This window comes from Triticum dicoccoides, chromosome 2B (genome assembly GCF_002162155.2).
Source record: "Triticum dicoccoides isolate Atlit2015 ecotype Zavitan chromosome 2B, WEW_v2.0, whole genome shotgun sequence".
NCBI lineage: Eukaryota > Viridiplantae > Streptophyta > Magnoliopsida > Poales > Poaceae > Triticum > Triticum dicoccoides.
In genome coordinates this window covers 615,646,875-615,670,667 of record NC_041383.1, presented here as the reverse complement: position 1 = coordinate 615,670,667, position 23,793 = coordinate 615,646,875, and the positions used below count along the sequence as shown (strand labels likewise).

Below are 23,793 nucleotides of genomic sequence, written 5' to 3'. Positions count from 1 at the left end.
AGCTGGCACACCACCCTCCTCCACTACCCCGTTGCGCACCTCGCCTAGATCCACCCACCGCCGCGCTCCCCACCGTGCACCAGCCGCCACCACCGCGAAATGCGCCGCCGGCCACCCCACCACCATGGCCGAGGGGAACGTGGTACCATCCACAGCTCCACCCCGACGGAAGGACAAAAACCAGCCAACACCACCGACAGGGCAAGGGCCGCCCGCGACAGCCGTCACCCGCACAAGGGACGGCCTTGCGATGCCACCGACACCCACGCTCCAGATTGGAACCGGGCAGGCCCAGATCTGACCCGCCCCACCGCGGACCGTACCTCCACACCTGCGTCGCCAGGGGAAGAACGCCGCTCGCCATACCGCCCATCGATGGCCGGCCGCACGCTGCTCGCCAGGGACCTCCTGGGCGAGCCTCACTGCGCCGCCATGGACCTGGTCTGAGCTCGCGCCACCACCTCGTGACCACACCGCCGCGCCCGTCCTCCACCAACACACCGCTGCCCACGCCCGTCCGCCACCACCACACCGCTCCTCCACGTCCCCCGCCACGCGCCGTCGCCCGCACCAGCCCCTGCGCAGCCCTGCAGACAGCCCGCCTCTGCGCGAAGGAGCAGCCATCCAGGACGCGCCGCCTCGCCCGCCACTTTTGACGGCCGGGCGCGACCGCCACCGCCGGCGGCAGCGGCCGAGGAGGGGGCAGATCTGGCGCCTCTGCGCTAGGGTTGGGGGTCCTTCAGAGTCGCTCGCGCGAGCGACCCGGGAGGAGCGAGTCGTTTTCCGAGGAAGTTCTGTTGCTGACACTATCATTAGTAATCTGTTATTCATAACCCGTGAGTGCAGAGAAATATCCTTATATTTTGTTCTTCTAAATCTTTGTGTATTGCATTTTCACAAGCATTTCCTGTACGGCACAAGCCAAACCGAATTTGGCTCCAAAATAGGGTGGGAAAGAAATGCAAAAATGAAAGAGACAGCAGAAATACGAAATTTTTGGTAAGATACATTTATTTTAATGAAAATCCTCCAGATTCGAGTACGCGACCTGGGGCCGAAATGAAAACCCTCGCGCTGGCTCGGCAATTTCCCCACTTTTCCCTCCACAAGCGCAAGGTTTTCCCTCCCTCCCTCCGCTCAACCCCACCCCAGCGCCATGGCCGCCACCTCCTCCGCCGCCGCCCCCGCCGACGCATACGACATCCCGTGGGTGGAGAAGTACCGCCCCAGCCGCGTCGCCGATGTCGTCGGCAACGCCGACGCCGTCAGCCGCCTCGAGGTCATCGCCCGCGACGGCAACATGCCCAACCTCATCCTCTCCGTAAGCGCCATTTCCCCGAACACCTTCCGCGCGCACCCTCGCAACACGGAAAACTCACCCCGCCTCCTCTACTCCCATGCCTTTTTTCGCCAGGGGCCTCCGGGGACCGGGAAGACGACGAGCATCCTGGCGCTCGCCCACGAGATGCTGGGGCCCAGCTACCGCGAGGGCGTGCTCGAGCTCAACGCCTCGGACGACAGGTTGCTGCCGCCGTGACTTGATTTTGTACTGGCAGCTCGTGGCTGTATGGATTGGCGGTCTGACGGTCGATCCGTGATTTTGCAGGGGGCTTGATGTGGTGCGGAACAAGATCAAGATGTTCGCGCAGAAGAAGGTCACACTGCCACCTGGACGGCACAAGATCGTCATACTGGACGAGGCTGACAGGTAATGCCATCCCCAGAGTGGGAGTCAGGCCTGTGTGATGTCGGTGCTAGCCCGAGAAACAAAAAAGACATGTTAGTTACCTTGTTGCTAGCTCACCATCGGTGGTTTCACACTCGAGAATACTATGATTTATACTGGATTATGAACCGATGACAGGCACACATTACAATGAACTAGATAGAGGTTATTGTATTTTACTATGAAGATAAGCAGGGGAAAGCCTACATGTATATATTAAAAAAGATTGAATTACTCAGAACCACAACTTCAGCGGAAATTTTAACAATTTATCACACCTTTTGAGTCTTTTTTCATGGAACCACAACTTCAGTAGAATTTTTGACAATTTTTCACACCTTTTGAGTTTTTTTTTTCATGGAACGATAACTCTTGCTCTAACTATTCACCCAGCACCCAAACCTCTCATTTGATAGCAAATCTGACATGGTGGGCCCACTCATCAGAGCTTACTAAATAGATACGGCCCTGTCAATTTCCCCTAAACAGAATACAAATGGGCATGTCAATGGGCATTGCTCTAAAAGCCAGGCACTCTGCCATGAATATCGCACCAGAATGTTTATCATCGTAGTGACACATGGTATGGATGGCAACTCAATCTGCAAGTGTAGTAGTACAATATTTTGAAGAGCTTGAATTATGGCTCGAAATGTTCTTCAGTGATATAGGTAGCTACTTCCTCCGTAAAGAAATATAAGAGCGTTTAGACACTACTTTAGTGATCTAAACACTCTTATATTTCTTTACAGAGGGAGTATGTTTTTAGTTTCTGTTTGTTCCTCACACTTGCTACGTGCAGCATGACAACAGGGGCACAACAAGCACTGAGAAGAACCATGGAGATTTATTCCAACACCACAAGATTTGCTCTTGCCTGCAATACTTCATCTAAAATCATTGAACCCATCCAAAGTCGCTGCGCTATTGTCCGGTTCTCGAGGCTTTCAGATCAGGAGATCCTTGGCCGCCTTATGGTCGTGGTGGCAGCCGAGAAGGTAATGTTTAGTAGCTCTGGTAGTTGCCAACTTTGCAAGGACTTACCTGTTGGAGGGTACTGCCTTTGTTGTCTTAGCTAGAAGATAAAGCTGGTACCTAACTGTTCATTCATACCGCCATAACTGTCCAAAACATTTACCCAATGTGGACTCCTGGATATTTTATGCATGAAAACTGCTGAAACCCTTACTCATACGCATAATTTTCCAACCGCCTTGAATTATTATATCAATTTAAGGTGCTTTGTCACTAATTGAAGATTAAGAGAACCCCTTTCTGATACATGATCCTACATATGTTTTGTTATTTTTATAACATTGAGGATATGTTTGCATGTATTAATTGTTCTTATTTATTTATAATATCGTCTGCCGTTTACTTTTGACCTTTCACCCTGCTTGTCATCTGTGCATAATGATTGTAATACATGTAGTATTAATATTACTAATAATTATATAAGAGCACACTCAGATGACAGTCCTGTTCCGCAGTTAAGGAAAATGAAATTAGCCTTTCTCTTTACCAGCGGGAGAGGAAGAACTGCAACTGTATTAGAATTACAGGGTACCTTAATAAATAACCAAGAAGCTTAATTTGGTATTATGAATAAGTATCTCCTACTTGGAGAGCTAATTTGGAGTTCTGATAAGTAGCTGTAATTTAGGGTACTGATTCCAACCACCATGAGCAGCAATTGAGATATGTATCTTGCTTGTGTCATTACACAATTTGGTTGCTTGACTACTGCTCTTAATTCTTACCTAAACACGTAGAGGCTTTGCTGCCGATATGGTATTTAACCGTGAATGCTTCCGCTCCCTAATATCACAAGTAATGGCATCAGATAAATATTTTAATGCTACTTGAGTGTTCTTACTGAAGAGGTTGTTATTTTCTGAACCAATTAATTAAGATTGTACGGCAACTAGTACATGTGGAGTGGATGTTACTTTGAACTGATAATAATCCTGTAACTAGATAGTTAAAGAAAAGCATACATTTGCCTATCCCACGAGGATAAGTCAGTTTGGCCTTAGCAAGTACCTGCCTAACTACTTTACTGGATGTACTTCAAGGCTCAACTGGTCTGAGTCAAGAGGTGCATATCCTATTAGTCAACTGTTGAACTGACTGAGTTGTTGGATCTAGAAAATTATTACTCCCTCCGTCCCACAACATAAGATGTTTTTGCAAGCTAAGAGGGAGTATTTTGCAATTTGGTAACAAGGATGGCTAATATGAAACCTCCAGGAGCTTACTTACCTGCAAATCTGCAAACAGGCAACTTTCCAGTTGTTTTGTGAATTTCAGTTGTTTTTATTTTTATTTGGTAGTGTTGAAATCCATTTGATCATGTTGATACCACTATATTGTTCTTATTGCCTGTATGTTGGTTAATCCTTGAAATTACGGTGCAGTCCTAACACCCCTATTATGTTCTGTTTGTTAGTTATGGGGTGCCCTTTTTTAACCGTATCTTTCTATTCTTGTTCAATGAAGGTCCCTTATGTGCCGGAAGGTCTTGAAGCCATAATTTTTACTGCTGATGGTGACATGAGACAAGCTTTGAACAATTTGCAAGCTACAGTCAGTGGGTTTCGTTTTGTTAATCAAGAAAATGTGTTCAAGGTTGGCATGAGTTATCCCGTTTTGCGTCATGTGAATTCTGCAATACTTCTTCAATTAACAGCAACGATGAACTGGTTCTAGGTATGTGATCAACCACATCCCTTGCATGTCAAGAGTATGGTGAAAAATGTACTCGATGGGAAGTTTGACGAGGCCTGCTCTGGCCTAAAGCAACTCTATGATTTGGGCTACTCTCCTACCGACATAATCACCACTCTCTTCCGTGTCATCAAGAACTATGACATGGCTGAATTTCTGAAGCTGGAATTGCTGAAGGTAAACCCAGTCTTGTTGTTTATGCCGTTGTCTCTTCTGATTTATCCTGTCAACTCAACTTTCATGTTTCTTCGCGCAGGAGACAGGATTTGCGCACATGAGGATCTGTGATGGCGTTGGGTCATTCCTTCAGCTTTCCGGCCTTCTGGCCAAGTTTGCTCTGGTGAGGGAAACAGCCAAAGCGTAACGCTGTGCAGCTGCTCTGACATCAGTTAACAGTGTTGTGATGCGTATCCTGTTTATCACGACTCTGTCTTGGTATCTCAGTGTGTAAGATAGTTCTTCGCTGAAGTGAACTATTTATGTTTGTTTAGCGTCGGAGATGTAGTTGTAGCCTGTAGTGACTAGTGAGGAGACTGAGTCCTCGTAGTTCGAGTGCTTTTGGCCCAGCCATCCGTGCTTCACGCGCTGCTGTATTTCGGAACTAATCTGGGTATTTTTCGGGTCTTTTGTAGTCTATTGAGCTGTCGTACCAGCATCATGAAGGAACCGTCAGTTATCCAAGTCAACTGCATATCAATTATGGATTGGCAGAAAATGGATTCATCATTTCCTTGCATTTTTATTTTCGCTCTGAATTTTACTGTCCAACTGTCTGAACTTATGAACTGAGTTTACAAAGAGCCAAAATGGTCTTCTAATCCTTAGCTTGAATGCTCTTTCCATGGATAGTAAAATATGAAAAAGTAGGAAAATTTTCAAAAAAAATCTGTTTTTTCTCACAACAAACATTGCATGGTTTTCTGCCTGTGCAAACTTTCATGATGAAATCACATTTGTGGAGGTCTGGTAATTTTTTTACAAAATCAACACTCCAAAATGCTTTCAAAAATAGTTTTTTTTTGGAGCATTGATTTTGTTTCTCTTGCCCAGAGCATTAAGGATGTTTTTTCTTCATGAAAATTTGCATGTATGCAGAAAATTCAGTAATGTTTGTTGCGAAAAGTCTTGAGATTTTTTTTACTGTTCATGATGATGCCTTTTGAGCTAAGTGTAGAAACTCCATGTCCCAGAGTTTACAGCTACTTTGTGTTCACATTTCAGTGCCCATGCACCATGATGTTGAATGTTACTCCCTCCATTTCAAAATAAGTGTCATGGTTTTAGTTCAAACTGAACTAAAATCTTGACAGTTATTTTGAAACGGAGGGTGTACATGACAAGATAACATAACAAAGTTGATTCTTTCTAATGATGACTGATCGCTCGGTGGATACCATTCTCGGAACCTAAGGCTGCCTCAAAAGAAACCGAACACATGGCCAACGGAACATTGCCATTCAGAGCGAGTTCCTACAGAAAGCATCACATCTTGCTATTGCAAAAACATGGAACCTCATAGCTACCAGCACTACCAAGTCCGGGCCAAAATGCAAACAAAAGCTCAAGAAGACTAGCCTCCAACTGTCTGTCCAAAATGCAAATGTCATGGGAGAGAACAGCCGGGAGAAGGCCGAGTCAATGCCCGAACCACCACCATTGCTCTGTGCTAAGGACCTGCCCAGCCCGGTCCTCACCACCCAGCAAAGGCCACACTCCTATTTTCGCGGTTCGTTCTTGACTCCAAGACCCTTCACCGGCTGCTCGCTCCTAGGCCAAAAAGGTTCCCCCGTCTCCAAGCCCGCTCAGGCGTCGCATCGCAGCGCCATCTTGATCCTGTTGATGGTGCAGGAGATGAGGCTGTCCACGGTCTGCACCAACTCCACGGTGAGCTTCCCGGTGGGCTGCCTGTTCCCGAGTATCTGGAACGCCACGGTGAGCAGCGAGCCGCATGTCTTGTGCCCGTCGTCGCCAGACATGCTCGGCCCGCCGGGCAGAATGACGAAACCGGATGGCAGGAGCATGATCGATGTCGGGTCGCCTTCTCCGCCCATGACTCGGCGCATTGCTGGGATGTCCACTGGGCTGTACACCACCGTTGAGCTGGATGCATCTGTGCAGGTCTCCTGTAGGATCAGAATGCTACTGTCCTGCTGGGTGTTTGGGGCCTGTCCATGTGATGTAAGACATTACGGTTGAGGTAAGAAAAAGGAAGGACAGGAAGAATAGATGGTCACACAAATCAAGCAGGATTAACATCCTGAAGCCAGAAACAATCAAACAACACGACGAGGTTTTCTGCCAATTACGTAGATGTTTATGATCACCCAAAATGGCACAGTACATGTTCACAGAAACTAGATGGAAGTTCACACAGATTTAGAACAACAACAAAAAAAACTTGCTGTTTTCATACGTGTCCACTTGACTGCATGAATTATTAAAAAAAAAACATGTCCGAGCATTATCATTTAGACGTTTGATTTCGAGCACTTCCAGATAACATACTAGTAAATTTCATGATTTTGTGCACAACTGCAGTAATTCAAGCATGACTGCACGAATCCTAAACGTACATCTAATTTGGTTTCAATACAAACACACATCCTAATTTACTTCATACCTTCAGTCTCCTGATGTTTTCTTCTATTACAAAATGACACATTTGGGTTCGTGCCCGAGAAAATAATAATTGCTGTTTTATATTTCTCCTCCAATAAATACATCTGACCATTACCTTCTCAAGTTCTATGCTAGTCAAAATTATACAAGACATTTATGTTCATTGATAAACATACTAGTAAATTTCATGATTTTGTGTTCAGCTGTAGTAATTCAAGCTTTGACAGCATGAATCCGAAAAGTACCATCTAATTTAGTTTTGGAATATAAATAGTACCAAGGCTGATGAAAACATCTTATGTTCTTCATCAAGAATATAACTCCCAACTTCACATGCTTCATTTGTCATCATGCTCAGTATTTTTAAAAAAAGGAGGATCACGCCCTGCCTCTACATCATTGCAATGCACAGAGCTAATGCTCGGTATTAAGTATTAACTATGCCTGACCCATATCTACACATGTTACACATTCTGAGCAAATATTCAGAGCACAGAAACAAGTTTTAGGTATATGTCTTTTTTCTGCTTCCGAAAAGCTTAAAAGTGATGCATTGTTCCCAAGACTACAGCACCCAATGAGCTCAGCTTCTAGATCACTGAAAAGCCTTCCAACTACGAGTCAGTTAAACATGCAATGTTTCTAATAAGCATAGAAGGAGCAACAACTAACTAGGCGAAGCTATAGATAATACTCACAGTGGCCTTCAGTAGAGATACGGCGTTGCCATTCTGTTGCCCCTTGTAGATTTTTGTCACCTCCTGCATAGGGCCACCCTTGCTTAGGATGTCCCATTCAACCCGCGTTCTCTCATTGCACAGGAAGTTGAAAAGCCGTTTGGGTGTTACAAGCATCCACACTGATGTGGCAGCACACAGCACCACACCAGCTGGCACCCCAGGTTCATCCACACTCCTCCGTGCCATGATACGCACATCCTCCCCAATGCTCCCCGTGAAGCCATCCAGTTTGCTCCATTCAGCAGAAGATGCGCTCACCCCCGCACAGAAGTTGTCCATCATCCTCTCTGCCAACCTCAGCAAGCTCCGTGATCCTTCCAACATGGCATCTGTGAAAAATGTGGTACATTGCCATTTTAATTCCAAGGAAGCAATACCATGCAAAGCATGCCACATAGATGTTGCACATTATCATATTTCTGTACCTGACGAGTCTTGCTTCGGCATGAGAACGTCCAAGCAGTCAAACTGGCGCTGTAGCGTCGCAAGCCACCGCCCTGCACCAAGGGCAAGGCCAGACCGAAGGAGAGGCCGGTAGAGCTGGTGCACGGAGGATTCATGATATACTGTATGTTCAACCCATGTAACCTGCAGTGTAAATTCAAGTGCATCTGTTAGCACGGAAGTGCATGAATGCATTCCCAAAATGCAATATCAAGCTCTGCAGTGCAATTGTACTAGTGTCAGGTACACAGTGTAAGTATTCTTTATATAGTGCTAGCAAATCATATTTTTACATTTTGCTGAAATATTCTGACCAAGTTTTTTAATATGAAGAGCAGACAATAATTTAGACTAATCCTATCTCAAGATACTAACCTATTATGAATTCCTACATTGTAACATGTACCGAATGATTACATTCCAATGAAACTATAATTTGACACATTTCCCCACACTTTTGATTGCATCTAATCAACAAACTATGAGTCGTTGAAGTGAAGATAAACAGGAAACCACATAACATGACTGATATACGAACAGCTGATCCTTCTTCACATGCACGGCCTTTGTGATACGCCACACGAATGGCAGACATAACCCCTTGTCAACTTATGGACAGATAGCACCAAATTAGATGTGCAAAAAAAATAACTGAACCTTCCTCTTTGAAAGACTAAAAGTACCTCCCATGAAGACAAACAATAGACGAAGTGGTCAAGATCTTAAATTCTCGACGATGAGACAAATTGATGATATTGTGGGCAGTTAATATAGGATTTTCGCTTGAAGAATTGGACTCAAGATTAAACTAAGAAAAGGCACATGCTTGGGAAGAAATACTGGATTATAAATCCAGTTAATTATTCACAAATCACTTGTTGTCAAGCGATTACGTAACTTGCAGTGATGGACTTGCAACCATAGTTGCTAAATCTATAGCCTACCCTATTGACTTGTGAGTACTATACTGCACAGTGATCACTCAATACCATGAAGAGCTGGAACAAACATGCATTTCGCAATAAGCAGCAAACCGGTGGAACTAGCACGGTTGATTCTGGTGGTAGCCTCCTAGGAAGCAGGTGAGTTTGGGCATGCTAACATTGCTGTCAATTGCCAACCCAAGAACATGATATGAACAAGTGAATGTAGAGAGGATGGTGTACCTTGCAGAAGCCATTGGGGGTATCTTGCACCACACAGCCAGAAGGCAGCCTCCGGCAGTTCATATTTGCAGTGGTGGATGCCACAGCAAGGCCTTGCTCCATCCCCAACCCATCGATGGAAACATCCACTACAGCCCATAAACCCTCACCCAACTGTTTGCAGAACCTGAGAAAGGCCACCTCCCTAACAGGGACAAGAGGTGAAAGAACCTGCAGCTTTGCCTGCATCTGTTGCAATGATAGATGAAACACTTAGTGGATGCTAGAATTAATTGACCATAAGACGTGCATATGCACACTACATACTGATCAACACGGCACTCACAAGCAGCAATGCACCATCTCTACTTCCTGCAGCTCCAGTAGAGATCTCCTCGATAATCGATGATTCGGCGATTATGCACGAGAAAAAACGGGACCACCGTCTCTGCAGCAAGATTTCAAGCAGGCAATGTAAGTTCAGACGTACAGGGAATAGCAACGAGAGTGAGACGAGGGCAACCTCATCCAACAGAGTCTCCACAAGCTCGACGCTGCCATCACTGCTTACAATGCCGGACTCCCTAGAGGCCTCGGATACAAACCCCGGAGGCTTCACCCCTATGGACGGTGAGAAGGTCCTCGAGTACACTTCATGGTTGAGCGTCTCCTTGGCAAGGGAACCAGGCAAGGGTACATTTGGAATCCACAGCGGCTCGTCCATCTGCGCCATCTTGACGAGTTCATCCATTGCACTCGTCGCAAGCTCCAAGAACACGGACCTGTCGATGCCAGCTTTCGCCATGGTCGTGATCGCCATTCCCATTGTTTGGCTGGAGGGACTGCCCGTGAACTCGGTGACCGTCGAGTTGGCCACGGTGGTCGCCGGCACTGAACCAATGCGCTCCACTGGCGACCCTGGCGTTGGTGGCGCCGCCACGAAAGAAATGGACCTGCCAAGGAACACGGAAGCGAGAGCGCAGAATCGGCTGAGCTCGTTCTTGAGTGTGGCGTTCTGGACGCGCAGGTCCTCCTCCAGGGACGGCGACTCGTCAAGCATAGCCGGGAACGGGCCGCCACAGCCGCCACACACTGGATGCGTCATCGCCTCCCGGAGGGACAGGTTCTCGGCGCGCAGCTTGCCGTTCTCCTCCATCAACTGCCGGTTCTCGTGCAGCAGAGATTCCCTCTTGCAAGATGAACCGCCACAGAGAGGAGTCAGCCGTGTTGTAAGTGCACGAGTAAAGGATCGAGAGTGTTGGAGCGGTCGATCAGATTGGTTAATTACCTTCAACTGCGTGCGGCGGTTCTGGAACCAGAACTTGACCTGACTCGGCTGGAGGCGGACCCTCTTGCCCAGCGCCGCCCGCTGCTTCTCGTCTGGGTGGGGGCATTGCTCGAACAACCTGCACCGATCAACAGCGGCATGCATGAGCATGATGAAAGAAGCGAGCACGGCATGAAGGGACACATGGGTACGCGCGCGTACGCTTGGAGCTCCTGGATCTGCCGCGGGGTGTGGCGCGCGTTGGAGGGTCTCTTGCGCTTGCCGTGGTGGCCGAGCTCTGGCGCGGCCTCGCCGTCCTCGCCGCCACCGACATCGCCTCCAGAGACGGCGTGGAGGTGGTCTGTCATCGACCGGCTCCCGTTCTCTTCCTTCACGCCGCCGCGGCCGGCGCCGGCCTGCGGTTAGCCACGGGCAAGGGATCAAAGAAGAGAAAAAGGCACGCCTTTCGCAATCGCCGGACCGGACCACACAAAGAAGAAGAAACCCCAGGTAGTAGTTGCTACTACACGACGTGGAGTAAGAGGGCGCGTACCGGCGCAAGGCAGGACGGCGGCGAGAGGGAGGAGGAGGCGAGGGCGCCCGGGCCGGCGGCGGAGTAGTACGGGAACCCGTTCACGTCGGGCGCAGGTCCGCCGTCGTTGCCGTCGAAGAAACCCCAAAAGGCCATGCCCTTTTCCCTCGGCATTCTCTTTGGGAGGAGAAGCGAGAAAGAGAGAGGGCCAAGAAGGCAGGGCAAAGCCTGCGGCAGCGCAGTGAAGCGCGTGCTTCTCGGGCGCGACGCTGCGTCGGGTGTCAACCAGTTTTCTTCAACCACTCCCTCACGCCTTCCGTTAAAATATAATATAGGACCAGACCAGACCGGGGCCGAGAGAAAGCTTGGCCGCGAAGACAAGACGATGCGCGATGCGCCGCGATGGGACTGATCGGCAGGCGAAGCACCCCGTGGACCGGAGCAGAGTACCCCCCTCGTCGCGTCGCGTGCGTGGCAGAGCAGGGCAAGAACGTGGAGCGGCGTGGGCGAGCGGTGAAATGGAAGTGGGTCGGGGTTTTGTTCGCCTCTGGGGTTTCTCTCTCTGATGAGCTCTCTTGCATGGCGATGGCAAAACCTTCTGCTTTGCGCGCAATGGCAGAAACCTGCTTTGTCGGCTTGTTGGTTGCCGTATAGTATCCCCGCCTTTTTGCCCTTCTCTCGCTGGCTGGCTGGCTCGTCCGTCTGTCCCCTCCTTTTCCCGCACGGAGAGGCGTGGACCCTGCCGGCTGCCGCGGTGATCTCAAAAGCGAGCCCTGCCGGTGCCGTGTCGGTGCCTGCCCGCCACCGTAACCGCCTGTCCGTGGCGTCACAGCGACCGCGAGAGCATGCATGATCCAGCGGACGCGGGCCGGTTCGTTTCGGAGAAGGGGAAAACCAGAATGCTCCGCGGGCGTGACGATGTGCGTGGCCCCTGCCACGGCGGCGACGCTGTCCCGCACGATGCTACTGGCCGTAGGGGCGTGTACGGGGCGCTTGTTGGTGCGCGTACCCAAGCGCAACGGAAGGGGGGCTAGAGCTAGAGGGGAGGATACGCCCGTATCTCGTGGATGCCGGGGTGAGCAGGAATCAGGGTGCTGCAGGCCTGCGGGGTGAGGACAGCCTTGCGACTTGCGAGACGGGCGACGGGGCTGACCCGTCGGATCAGCCGGCGAGGCGCGCGCGACGTGCTCCTGTCACGGCTGATGGCTTGATGGGATGGGGTGCTGCTGGCCTCCCCATCCACATGTGCCCCACCACAAGAGAGCTCAAGTTTTCTTTTTCTTCGAAACAGTTTCGAGGGTAGATCCATCGACACAAATCGGCACGTAGGAGTAGAAACTTCATAGAAAATGTAATGACACGCGTCTCAGTTTCTATAAAGAAAAAGATACCATTTGGTGCGTATGATAGAATTTTTTTCATCGAGTTTGGGTTAATGTTTTTTCCTTTGAAATGTGAAGGATTGGATCATATCTACATAGGAATAAGAACCATTCCTACAAACCAAAGGGCTTCATAGGAATTTTTTCTTTGAAAATCCTATTCTATAAAATTCCTACAAGATTACTATAAATCAAAGGAGGCCTAAAAGTACTAGTAGCACATACTGGTTTTGATTTTTTGGTTGCCATCTCGTAGCCAAAACCAGAATTGCCATTCTAATCATTGGCGTGCCTCGTGTCCCCGTCTCTCGCGCGCCATTTTGGTGATCCGCATTGGAGCTGCCCTCATACTGGTGTGAACGTGTTCACTAACATTTGATGACGTCCGTTTTGGTGACCCGCATTGGAGTCGTCTTCGCATCGGTGTAATCAAACAATCGCTATCACCCCGTCCTGCTAGTCTTGATTTGATGACTTCGTGTTGATGTTGATTGTTGAAGGTGTTTTGGAATGTCACTGTTATGATTTTCGGTATGAATTTTTGGAAGTTCTTGTGAGGAATCCTCCAGCTAGTCATGCTATTGTCTCCTTAACAAAAAGATGGTGTCGGGGGGACTTCTATCTGCCGCTTGTTGCGGTACATTGGCGGAGGTTCGCACTGGCGGATAGCGCAAGTGGGCCAGCCAACTACGTGGTATTGTAGAGCACGCAGTACCAGCGATCGAATTCGGAACCCCTTGCTATATAACGAATGTAGCTAGCCACCGCACATGATGCCTTTTAGTGACTAATAGGCACTGCGAACTTTTAAGAAATTACAACGACATATCCGAATATTTTTCCAAAAAAATTAAACACTTTTTAAAAATTATACTTTTTTTTACAAAGACAAACAATTTTTTAGCAAGTTTCTAAAACGTGAACAAAGATTTGAAATTCCATTCATTTTTGAATTTTAGAATATTTTATTAAAAACGTGAACAAAATTGTGAATTTATATACAAAAACATGAACAAATTTAGAAATTCTGAAGAATTTTTGAAAAATATGAACACAATATAAAATACCGAACAATCTTTTAAAAGTGAAGAAATTGTGAAAAACGTGAACAAAATTCTGAAATTCTATAGAAGAAGTGTGAAAAAAATTAAAGCATGAAATAATTTCAACATTACCATTTTTTGTAAAGCTGAACAATTTTTTATAACATCAACAAGATATTGAAATTCTGAACATTTTTTTTTGGAAAACTTGAACAATTTTTGAAAATGTGATTTTTTTTCTAAATTGTATACAAAAACGTGAATAGATTTTGAAAAACATGAACACATTTTGAATTTGCGATCATTTTTTGGAATGTGATTTTTTTGGAAAACATAAAAAATTTAAAAAACATGAACTAAATATTAAACTACAAACATTTTTTAGAAAACGTGAACAAAAATTTGAAATCCAAACAATTTTTTGAAAAAGTGAACAAGATTAGAAATTTTGAACAAAACCTGAAAGTCTATTTTTTTAAGAATTCAACGAAAATACAAAAAATGAAACACAAAAAAAAAAGAAACAGGAAAAACGAAACAAAGAACGAAAAAAACAAAAACAAAAAAAAACATAAGTAGAAACCAACAAGAAAAAACTGAGTTGTAACTCTCGGTTTTATTTGATGCGTTCTAAGAGCGAGTTGTTACTTAATAACTGTTGGCAGTCTGACTCTTTTGTTACACTTTTATCTGCATGCCGTGATTATCAATGATATATGCTCGTGAATGATGTATTTTGTCACACACCAATTTTCATTATGCATTAAAATTCTTCAATATCTTACGATCAAGCATGATTGGATTCCAAGATATAGAGGGAGATCTCCATAATTCCAACATGCCATGTGCATTTGAAACCAAAAGCAAATTCAACAATATGCACGTCTTCAGGCGGAGTTCCTTATTATCCCCTTCGTCCGAAAAAACTTGTCACTCAAATGGATGTATCTTGCACCAAGTTAGTGCTAGATACATCCATTTGAGGGACAAACTTGGGACAAGCTTTTTCGGACGGAGGGCATGTAACCAATTTCTTCATACTGTTCTTACATTTCCATTATTTATTCATGCCGAAAACTTAACCAATTTGTCATCAATCACCAAAAAGGGAAATATTGTAAGTACATCAAGTGCCCCCTTAGTGGTATTGGAGTATTGAAGACAAATATGTTAAGTGACTGATGTGTTTGTGAGTGTACACATGTATTATAATCCCTGGAAATTTGGTTTAACCGAATAAAGACGACCCTTAAAAACGTATTTCTTCAAGCAAAGAAATTGATACGACCTCTGGAGAAATTGATGTGAAGACTTTGAAGCTTGAAAACTTTTGTTTTCGTAGTTTCTTTCTTTTTATTTGGGACATAGAAAAAACTATACTGTTAAAGGTGGTCTAGGTGAAACATATTTCATACTTTCAATGTCATTCTCAAACATGTACATACACTTGCCACTTCGAGTGAAGCCTTTAGAAATGTCCGGAACAACTAACGAATTTGCTAGCGATAGTGACGAAGTTCATCTAGTAGCTGACGAATTTGGTCAGGCTGAGGAGTTAGGACTTCGCGAGTGCGATCTGCCTGTCGTGAGGAAATTGAGTGCCCCGACGAAATCGAGAGTTCAATTTTCCGACTGTTGTTGCGCCGCGTGTGTATGATCGAAAGTATGTCTAGAGGAGGGTTGATTAGACTACTTGACCAAATAAAATCTAGCCTTTTCTCAATTTTAAGTCTTGACAGATTTTAGTAACTTAACACAAGTCAAGCAATCAACCTACACATGCAATTCTAAGAGTATCGCGGCGGAATGTAAATCATTGCATATGAAGGTAAAGGGGAGGAGTTTGGAGGGAGAAAACGCAATATAGACATGGAGATTTTTGGCGTGGTTCCGATAGGTGGTGCTATCGTACATTCATGTTGATGGAGACTTCAACCCACAAAGGGTAATGGTTGCGCGAGTCCACGGAGGGCTCCACCACGAAGGGTCCACGAAGAAGCAACCTTGTCTATCCCATCATGGCCATCGCCCACGAAGGACTTGCCTCACTTTGGTAGATTTTCATGAAGTAGGTGATCTGCTTGCCCTTACAAACTCCTTGGTTCAACTCCACAATCTTGACGGAGGCTCCCAAGTGACACCTAACCAATCTAAGAGACACCACTCTTCAAAAAGTAATGGATGGTGTGTTGATGATGAACTCCTTGCTCTTGTGCTTCAAATGATAGTCTCCCCAACATTCAACTCTCTCACACAGATTTGGATATGGTGGAAGGATGATTTGAGTGGAAAGCAACTTGAGGAAGGCTAGAGATCAAGATTCTTATGGTTGGATTGGAATGTCTTGGTCTCAACACATGAGTAGGTGGTTCTCTCTCAAAAAATGAGTAGTGTAAGTGTAGGCACGTTTTGATGGATCTCTTACAAATGGAGAAGGGGGTGGAGGGGTATATATAGCCTCCACACAAAATCTCACCCTTACACACAATTTACCAAACTCGGTGGGACCAAATAGTAAAACTCGGTGGGACCAACCTGGTTCAAAATGTGAACGTTAGCCTTTTCGATGGGACCGACAATATCAACTCGGTGGGACCGATGCGCTAGGGTTAGGGCAAAACTTCATGTCGGTGAGACCAATCACATGAACTCGATGAGACCGATTTCAGTAATAAGCAAACAAAGACTTGGTCAGGCAAACTCGGTGGGACCGATCACTCATTTCAGTGAGACCAAAACGTTACGAAAAGGAAACCGAGAGTTTGCATTGCGAACTCGGTGGGACCGATCGCTCATCTCGGTTAGACCGAAACGTTACGAAGGGAAACACAGAGTTTGCAATCCCATCTCGGTGAGACCGAGATCCCTATCGGTGAGACCGAACTGATTAGGGTTTCTGGCTATGGCTATGTCAAGTGAACTCGGTGGCGCCAGATAGATCAAATCGTAGGGCCGAGTTTGACTATAGGTTTAGGACATATGTGGAAATGAGAAAGTGGTTGAGGGCTTTTGGAGCATATCACTAAACATTTTGAGCAAGCAAGCCATTAAGCAACACCTCATCCCCTTTTAATAGTATTGGCTTTTCCTATGGACTCAATGTGATTTTGGATCACTAAATGAAAATGAAGAGCCTCGAGCTTTTGCCAATATGTGTCCTTTAGCATTTTGAGGGGTCCACATCTCTAGTCCATGCCATATTAATCATTGAACTTTCTAAAACATTAATCTTGAATGGATATTAGTTCAATGAGCTATATGTTATTATGAATTACCAAAACCACCCAGGGATTAGTTGCACTTTCATTGTGCAAGCTGTCGAGTGGATTCTTATCCACACAATGTTCATGTTTGAAAGGGCATTTATGACATTTCATGTCTGATTGCCCCCTGGCTATAAATAGCCGCCCCTAAAACCACTTGTTGGTTGGCTGCTCTAGAGAGAACTTGACACTTGTCATTTTAGAGGAACCCTTGCTCTGACGAATTTGGACCGAAGACTTTCATTAACTTATTTTTTATTTCTTGAGTTCATCTTCTTCATGCTTGTATGACTACATGTTCTTCACCTGTATGTATCTTGTATGCATGCTTTTTGTTTATGTGATGACTGAGTTTCCTCGCGTTTTCATTTCTTCACTCTGATCTCTGTCAAATTCATCATAGTTTGACAAATTTCTAAAAATCTCCCATTCACCCCGCCCTGGGGTAAACCTGCACTTTCAATTGGTATCAGCGCAAGCTACTCCCGTATTCTGTGTGATCTTGGTTTAACCACCTGGAGTTTTAATTATGTCAATCGGAGGTATGATTAAGGTATCCGCTATGTGGCCCATCTTCGATAGCACGAGCTATCCCTACTGGAAGGTCATGATGCGAAAAGCGTCTCTTGGCGATGAACAATGAGCTATGGACAGTCACTGAAATTGGATTGACTAATCTTTGCAAGATGGCGTGTGCTGATGACATTCGTGAGTATGCACAACTCGATGCTTGGGTGAAATACGTCATCTGCTCTTGCCTGACCAAGGATGAGTTCATCTACATCAGCCATCTAAGCAATGCAAAGTTCATTTGGGATAGGATCTCTGATGTCTATGAAGGGGCCTACACACGTGAAGATCCCTAGCTTGTGGAATTCAGAAATTCCCTCAAGTCACGGGAACCAGATTCTGCCTCATCATCTTCAGCAACTTGCCTCATGGCAAAGGGCACCAAGGTACTTGAACACCCTTCATCTTCTTTGAGTGAAGGTGAATCTGATGAAAACATGACTCCTAGTTATTCCAAACTTGCAAACATTGCTACTAGGCAACAAACTGCTATGGAAAAGGATATGAGATAGTGTGGATGATAGTTGACTTGATTCTGTGCAAAAACAGAAAGTTGGCGCAGGTGTGTGGCTCAGCTTCCGACTCATCAGTCTTGTCGATGAAGACATGAATTCTGCCGAAGGGTGCCCGGTACCCGTATTCGATTGAGCCGGCCTCGAGGCCCCAGCCCACGTCATCGATGTAGAGCTTGCCGCGACGACTCTTAGTCATCTGGCCCACAACGTATCCCTTGAGCCCTGCGAAGCTGCCCTTCAAGAACTCAAAACCATCATGCACTGGCCCCATGGTGGGCGCCAACTATCGTGGAATTGTCATGGAAGATGCCCTAGCATGAGGACTTAGGTGTGGAGCCATCGCAACGTAGTTAGCTTGAAGGGGTTAAAACGGGACAAGGTACACAAAGAGTTTTACACAGGTTCGGCCCCTCGCAATAAGGTAAAGGCCTATTCCTGCTTTAGGTTGTATTGCTTGGGTTTCGATTACTAGGGAGAGAATACGCTTGACCTAGTTCTCGACTTGTTGTTTCTTGCCCTAACCCGCCGTCGGGTCACCCCTTTATATACACGGGCTGATGCCCGGTGGCTTACAGAGTCCCAGCCGGCTCATACACAACGTGTCCGGCTCGGTGAGAGAACTAAACTTTTCCTTAACATACAAGTTAAACATATGGCGGTTTATGCCCATGGGCCTCAAGTCTCCTTCGGGTCTTGGGCCTTCAGTAAGCTTGCTTCATGAGCCGTCATCTTCAACATCTCCTTGGGCCTTCTCATTATGAACCGCCAGTGGTATGACCCGACCCCTCCTGGCGGGTCATACCTAATAGTTATATCCCCAACACGAACTTTCCTTTTTATCAAGCTCGAAAAAGCAATGGGTGGGTTGGCTACCACTCCCGGATACCGGAGGAATACCTTGTGTGCTATCAAATGTCACAACGTAACTGGGTGATCATAAAAGTGCTCTACATGTATCTCTGAAGGTGTCTATTGAGTTGGCATGAATCGAGATTGGGATTTGTCACTCTGTATGACAGAGAGGTATCTTTGGGCCCTCTCGGTAATACAACATCATAAGAAGCTTGCAAGCAAAGTGACTAAGGAGTTAGTTATAGGATGATGTATTACGAAACGAGTAAAGAGACTTGCCAGTAACGAGATTAAACTAGGTATGAAGATACCAACGATAGAATCTCGGGCAAGTAACATACCGGCGGATAAAAGGAACTATGTATGTTGTTGCTACCTCTTGAGCACTGCGTTGGTTTTCCCTTGAAGAGGAAAGGGTGATGCAGCAAAGTAGCGCAAGTATTTCCCTTAGTTTTTGAGAACCAAGGTATCAATCCAGTAGGAGGCTACACGCAAATCCCTCGTACCTACACAAATAAATAAGAACCTTGCAACCAACGCAATAAAGGGGTTGTCAATCCCTTCACGGCCACTTGCAAAAGTGAGATCTGATAGAGATAATATTAAGATAAATATTTTTGGTATTTTTATGATATAGATTGGAAAGTAAAATTGCAAAATAAAGTAGATCGGAAATTATATGATGGAAAATAGACCCGGGGGCCATAGGTTTCACTAGTGGCTTCTCTCAAGATAGCATAAGTATTACAGTGGGTGAACAAATTACTGTCGAGCAATTGATAGAAAAGTGCATAATTATGAGAATATCTAGGCATGATCATGTATATAGGCATCACGTCCGCGACAAGTAGATCGAAACAATTCTGCATCTACTACTAGTACTCCACACATCGACCGCTATCCAACATGCATCTAGAGTATTAAGTTCATAAGAACAGAGTAACGCATTAGGCAAGATGACATGATGTAGAGGCATAAACTCAAGCAATATGATATAAACCCCATCCTTTTATCCTCGATAGCAACGATACAATACGTGCCTTGCTGCCCCTGCTGTCACTGGGAAAGGACACCGCAAGATTGAACCCAAAGCTAAGCACTTCTCCCATTGCAAGAAATATCAATCTAGTAGGCCAAACCAAACTGATAATTCGAAGAGACTTGCAAAGATAACCAATCATACATAAAGAATTCAGAGGAGATTAAAATATTTCTCATAGATAAACTTGATCATGAACCCACAATTCATCGGATCTCGACAAATACACCGCAAAAAGAGTTACATCGAATATATCTCCAAGAAGATCAAGGAGAACTTTGTATTGAGATTCAAAGAGAGAGAAGAAGCCATCTAGCTAATAACTATGGACCCGAAGATCTGTGGCAAACTACTCACACTTCATCGGAGAGGCTATGGTGTTGATGTAGAAGCCCTCCATGATCGATTCCCCCTCCGGTGGAGCGCCGGAAAAGGCCCCAAGATGGGATCTCATGGGTACAGAAGGTTGAGACGGTGGAAATAGGGTTTCGTGGTGCTCCTGGATGTTTTCAGGGTATATGGATATATACAGGCGAAAGAACTCGGTCAAGGGAGCCACGAGGGGCCCACGAGGGTGGGGGGCATGCCTCCCTGCCTCGTGTCTTCCTTGTTTGTTCCTTGACATCCACTCAAAGTGCCCTAGATTGTGTTTGTTCCAAAAATAACTCTCCCGAAGGTTTCATTCCGTTTGGACTCTATTTGATATTCCTTTTCTGCGAAACACTGAAATAGGCAAAAAAACGGCAATTTGGGTTGGGCCTCCGGTTAATAGGTTAGTCCCAAAAATAATATACAAGTGTATAGTAAAGCCCATTAAACATCCAAAACAGGTAATATAATAGCACAGAACAATAAAAAATTATAGATACGTTGGAGACGTCTTAGTTGTCCTAAAGGTTCGCCGATAAAGATCTTCTAGAATGTGTAGGAACCAATATGGGCATCCAGGTCCCGCTATTGGCTATTGACCGGAGAAGCGTCTCGGTCATGTCTAGATCACTCTCGAACCCGCAGGGTCCGCACGCTTAACATTCATTGACGATATAGTATTATATGAATTATGTATGTTGCTGATCAAATGTTGTTCGGAGTTTCGGATGAGATCACGAACATGACGAGGAGTTCCGGAGGTAAAGATTTATATATAGGATGATATGGTTGGGCCAAGGGGTAAGGCCCATGGGGCTTTAGGTCGGTGCAAAAGGAAGTTTTGTAGAGGTCACGGACCAGACGCTAGGGACCCTGGCGTCTGGCCCTGGGCCAGACGCCGTGGCCCATGGTGTCTGGGCCAGACGCCGAGGACCGTGGCGTCTAGCATTGGAAACCGAGAAGGACTCTTTCTTGCGTTCCAAACCGACTTTGAGGAGGCTCTTTCTCCAAGAAACGGCCCCAAGGCTCAACATATAAATAGAGGGGCAGGGCTAGCAGCCGGAACGCATCAAGATTCACCAAACCGTGTGCCGGCAACCCTGCCCCCTCTGGTTTATCCTTCTTCATAGTTTCTGTTGTGCTAGGTGAAGCCCCGTGGAGACACAATAGATTTCTTGTATTTGCTTCCAGGATTTTTTGAGGGAGATAATCTTCATCCTACACCTCCCACGGATTGATAAACCTTAGGTCATTCACTTGAGTAAAATTGCTACTGTTCTATAAAACTCTGCACTTGGAGGCCCTACACGAGTCTACAAGAGTTAGTTATGTAGTAGACATCACTCACCAATGCTTCCCTCACTCCATCTCATCTGAAGCATATCACCTACGCTGACAAAGGCGAAAGCAAGGTATTGGGTCTAGGTAAGATTGCTATCTCGAAGGATCGACTCATGGAAAAGTTGATGCTTGTCAAGTCCCTTGGATACAACCTCATGTCTATCTCAATGCTTTGTGATCTTGATATGATTGCCATCTTTGGCAAATATAGATGCATTGTGTTATTGTAACCTGACAAATCCAAAGTATTGGAAGGCTTTAGGAGAGGGGATTTGTATATTGTAGATTTCTCTCTAGGTCCTCAGCCTGCCACATGTCTGTTGGCAAAAACTCCAGAGTGCTGGTTGTGGCACCGACGACTTGGACATGCTGGCATAAAAAATTTGAGCACACTCGCCAAGAAGAAGCATATCATTGGCGTCGAGGGCGTGAAATTCGTCAAAGACAACCTTTGTGGTGCTTGTGAGTCTGAAAAAATGTTTGCACATATAAAAATGATTTTTATGTAATTAAAACAACTTAGTTTATAAAAAGTTCTTGTCTATAAAAATAAGTGTTTATATAACTCGGAAAAGATGTTCCATGCCTAAGAAAAGAAAGTTCACATGACTAAAATGTTCCCCTGCGTATTTTTTTAGACTGACAGGAGGGTAGAAACACCCCCCCCGGCTCCACCATTTTCATTGAAAACGCGAAACCAGGTATACAGCGATCAGCCTTCTGTCGAAGGTTCCAAGAAACTAAACTAAACTCATACCTCTAGCCGCCAGGCAAAACAAAAAGGAAAAGGAGCCAAAACGCTCCCGGGGGGCTGAAAAGTGCAACTTATTACAAGCCTTACAAGCTCTAGATAAAACTAAGGTGCTCACATCCAAACAGAACATGAGTTTTTCCAGCTGAGAAGTCAATCTTTTAACAGCCCATTGCTGCAGCGCCAGTTTTCTTCTGCCTCGCCTGGTTTGCGCATCCCCACTTGGCTTTCTTGAAGGGTTGCATTGGGGTCAGCGGCAGTTCCAGCGGAGTGACAGGGCTCAGTAGCGATGAGTGTTTGCAGTTCTTCTCAGGGCTGTTCGGCAGTGTGTAGAGATCAGGCGGAAGCAAAACCCCAAACCTCTTCCCCTGTCCCAGTGACATTTTGGAGAGTGAGTCTAGGCTTAGGATACCTACAGTATCATTGCCATCGATCACCCCACAGTCAGCAGGAAAGGGGAGGTGAGGATCACTGCCACTTTTTGAGAAACCATCTTCAACTCTTCCAAGGGAGATTCTTTGAACAGGATCATCCACTTCTTGAGAGTCAAATGAATCTGCCACCATATCTGTTTGAGGTCAGACCACAACACATTATTGAAAATCATATAATTTCTAAACTTCCAGATGCACCACAAAACACAGGCACAAGCAGAGTTCAAGACTAGTTTGTTTTTATGGGCTGGCCAGAATCTAGCAATGGATAGGTAGTTGTTACCTACATCATGGGAAAGAATTCTAGACATTTCACTCCAGCCAAAGAACATGTGATCTATGGATTCATGGTCCTTGCAGAAAACACATTCAGGTGGTCTAGTAATCCCTCTCTTTAACAAGTTGTCTTTGGTCATTAACTTGTTATGGGACAAGAGCCACAGAAACACTTGCACTCTGGGTGGGACCACTATAGACCAAACAGAAGGTATATATACAGGCTGCACTCCTCTGAAGTTAATGATATTGTAAAGAGAGCTAGCAGGGTAGACCCTTTTGCTCTCATATTGCCAAATTAGAGAATCTTCCTCATCAGTCAGCACAAAGTTCTTGATGATCTGCTCAAGGCAGTACCAATTCTCCATCATGGCATCTGAGAAAACCCTCCTAAATGATAATTTGATATTAATCCCATCCCAAGCATCTGCCACAGTTACCCCCTGCTGGTGGCAGATAGTGTATAGGGGCCAGAACTGGACTGCCAGTGGGGATGTGCCAAACCAGATGTCTTCCCAAAGTCTAGTCTTCTTACCATTACCTATTTTCCATCTATATCCAAACTTCAGGGCTCTAGCAGCCCACATCACTCCTTGCCAAAATTTGGAGGTGTTCTGGGGGTTGGAGGCAAAAATGTTTGGGCTCCTCCTAATATATTTAGAATCTACTATTTGTTTCCAGATCTTGCCCTCATCATGGATATACCTCTTAACCCAATTACCCAACAGGCACAGGTTAACATCCTTGATGTTTGGGAT

At 45.6% G+C, this 23,793-nt stretch overlaps 2 protein-coding genes across 2 annotated transcripts; one reads left to right on the top strand and one right to left on the bottom strand.

The window, feature by feature from the left end:
* Window positions 1-1,086: 1,086 nt before the first annotated feature.
* Window positions 1,087-5,195, top strand: LOC119365173 (replication factor C subunit 4). The gene is made up of 7 exons (XM_037630768.1): window positions 1,087-1,321; window positions 1,415-1,521; window positions 1,607-1,708; window positions 2,529-2,724; window positions 4,226-4,354; window positions 4,436-4,630; window positions 4,710-5,195. The coding sequence occupies exons 1-7, from the start codon at window positions 1,157-1,159 to the stop codon at window positions 4,815-4,817; spliced, it is 1,002 nt and encodes a 333-aa protein (XP_037486665.1). The 5' UTR covers window positions 1,087-1,156; the 3' UTR covers window positions 4,818-5,195.
* Window positions 5,196-5,812: 617 nt separating this feature from the next.
* Window positions 5,813-11,536, bottom strand: LOC119365172 (homeobox-leucine zipper protein ROC4-like). The gene is made up of 9 exons (XM_037630767.1): window positions 11,222-11,536; window positions 10,891-11,084; window positions 10,690-10,807; window positions 9,925-10,590; window positions 9,748-9,849; window positions 9,423-9,650; window positions 8,238-8,400; window positions 7,771-8,141; window positions 5,813-6,618 (listed from the first exon to the last, which is right to left on the bottom strand). The coding sequence occupies exons 1-9, from the start codon at window positions 11,372-11,374 to the stop codon at window positions 6,256-6,258; spliced, it is 2,358 nt and encodes a 785-aa protein (XP_037486664.1). The 5' UTR covers window positions 11,375-11,536; the 3' UTR covers window positions 5,813-6,255.
* Window positions 11,537-23,793: the final 12,257 nt, after the last annotated feature.